The sequence below is a fragment of the Diaphorina citri genome, unplaced genomic scaffold, assembly GCF_000475195.1.
Source record: "Diaphorina citri unplaced genomic scaffold, Diaci psyllid genome assembly version 1.1 scaffold8537, whole genome shotgun sequence".
Taxonomy (NCBI): Eukaryota; Metazoa; Arthropoda; class Insecta; order Hemiptera; family Psyllidae; genus Diaphorina; species Diaphorina citri.
The window spans coordinates 9,738-11,124 of record NW_007385912.1 but is presented as its reverse complement, the minus strand read 5'-3'; the positions used below and the strand labels follow the sequence as shown (position 1 = coordinate 11,124).

Sequence of the window (1,387 nt, the reverse complement as noted above, 5' to 3'; positions counted from 1 at the left end):
CAACGATTTCAGCCCCCAGCTCCAAAGCTTTCGATTGATCCCACTTGCTGCCTCCTCCATAGCAACATACCACACTCAGGTTGTAGCCTTTACCAAACCGCTTAGCCTCGTTGTAAATCTGGGGGAGGGGAATATTGACACTACATTACTTAAGTAATGCCTATCATTAGTCTCATTCCAGTAGGTATATTATATGTACTATGCTTTAATCCCATATGTCAGCTCCCATGGTGTAGTGGTCACTGCGCTCGCCTTGGACGCGGGAGACCCGCGTTCGATTCCCGGCGGAGTGAAAAAATTTGTATCATGCAACTGATTGATTCTGTCACTGGCTGTTGCGGGGCCCACTCAGCCTCGTGAGGAAACAAGAGAAAAAAGAAAAGTAAAATCCTACAATGCTGCGGTGAGCACCAAAGTTGTGATATAATAACACAAATCCATTGGGGAGTGGTGAATCGTCGCTAACTACACATAATTCACTTACCTGTTGTGATAATTCGCGGGTAGGTGCCAGTATGAGACCCATAGGTCCATCCCCTGGCTCCAATTCCTTCTGGTCCATAATGTGAACCAGCATGGGCCAAATAAACGCCCCTGTCTTGCCACTACCCGTTTTGGCCACCCCTGAAACAATTAAAACAACATTATAACGAGCTAAACTTTAGCACCTGGCTAGCCTAGTCACCTGAAGATCTGATGAAATAAGTGAACTTATGTATAAGGCCAGTCTAGTTGGCTTGAAGAGGAACGGCCGTTATTCAGGGCCAAAATTCCGCACTAGCTCTTGTCTTGTAAGCACTAGGTCGGTGGGTTTTTATAAGCACTAGGGTCGTGGGTTTTTTATAAGCACTAGGACGTGGGTTTTTATAAGCACTAGGTCGTGGGTTTGATTCCCAAAAAACTAGATAGAATATCATAAAAATAGATTCTCCTTACCTATAATATCTCGACCAGACAGAGCAGCGGGCACAGCCTGTGGCTTGAATAGGAGTGCGGGTGAGGTGTAATTCGCATTTCCTAATGCCTTCATCAGGGACCTCATCAAACCCCAAAATGTCCAAAACTAGACACCGGATAAGGAGGATCTTGCCCCGGCACACTGTGATTCCTGACTTGGCGCGTAACTCTTGCGCTTCTTGGGTAAGTTAGGCGCGCGCTATGGTCCTCGTGAGGTTGGTAGAAGTTTTTCTCAGCTTCTTCATACACGATGGAGATACGAGTGAATCAGAATGGGGAGGGAAGAGATAGGTGTCGGGAACATATCTCCGCAGTAGGTAGCCGATGGCGGTTAGATATTCGACAATGATATGAGTGTAGGTTAGATATCTGGTAAAAAGTGAACAGCTTAGTTAGTGGCGTTTGACTTAACGCCCGGGGGCGGACTCAT

At 46.5% G+C, this 1,387-nt stretch overlaps 1 protein-coding gene across 1 annotated transcript in view; it reads right to left on the bottom strand.

Moving 5' to 3' along the window:
* Nucleotides 1–13: 13 nt before the first annotated feature.
* LOC103522442 (ATP-dependent RNA helicase DDX42) overlaps nt 14–1,387 on the bottom strand; it is a gene marked incomplete at both ends in the record, with an annotated part of 11,092 nt that continues 9,718 nt past the window's right edge. The window contains 3 exons of the mRNA XM_008487545.2: nt 14–118; nt 485–624; nt 937–973. Coding sequence (XP_008485767.2) covers nt 14–118; nt 485–624; nt 937–973 — 282 coding nt within the window. The remainder of the gene's footprint in view (nt 119–484; nt 625–936; nt 974–1,387) is intronic.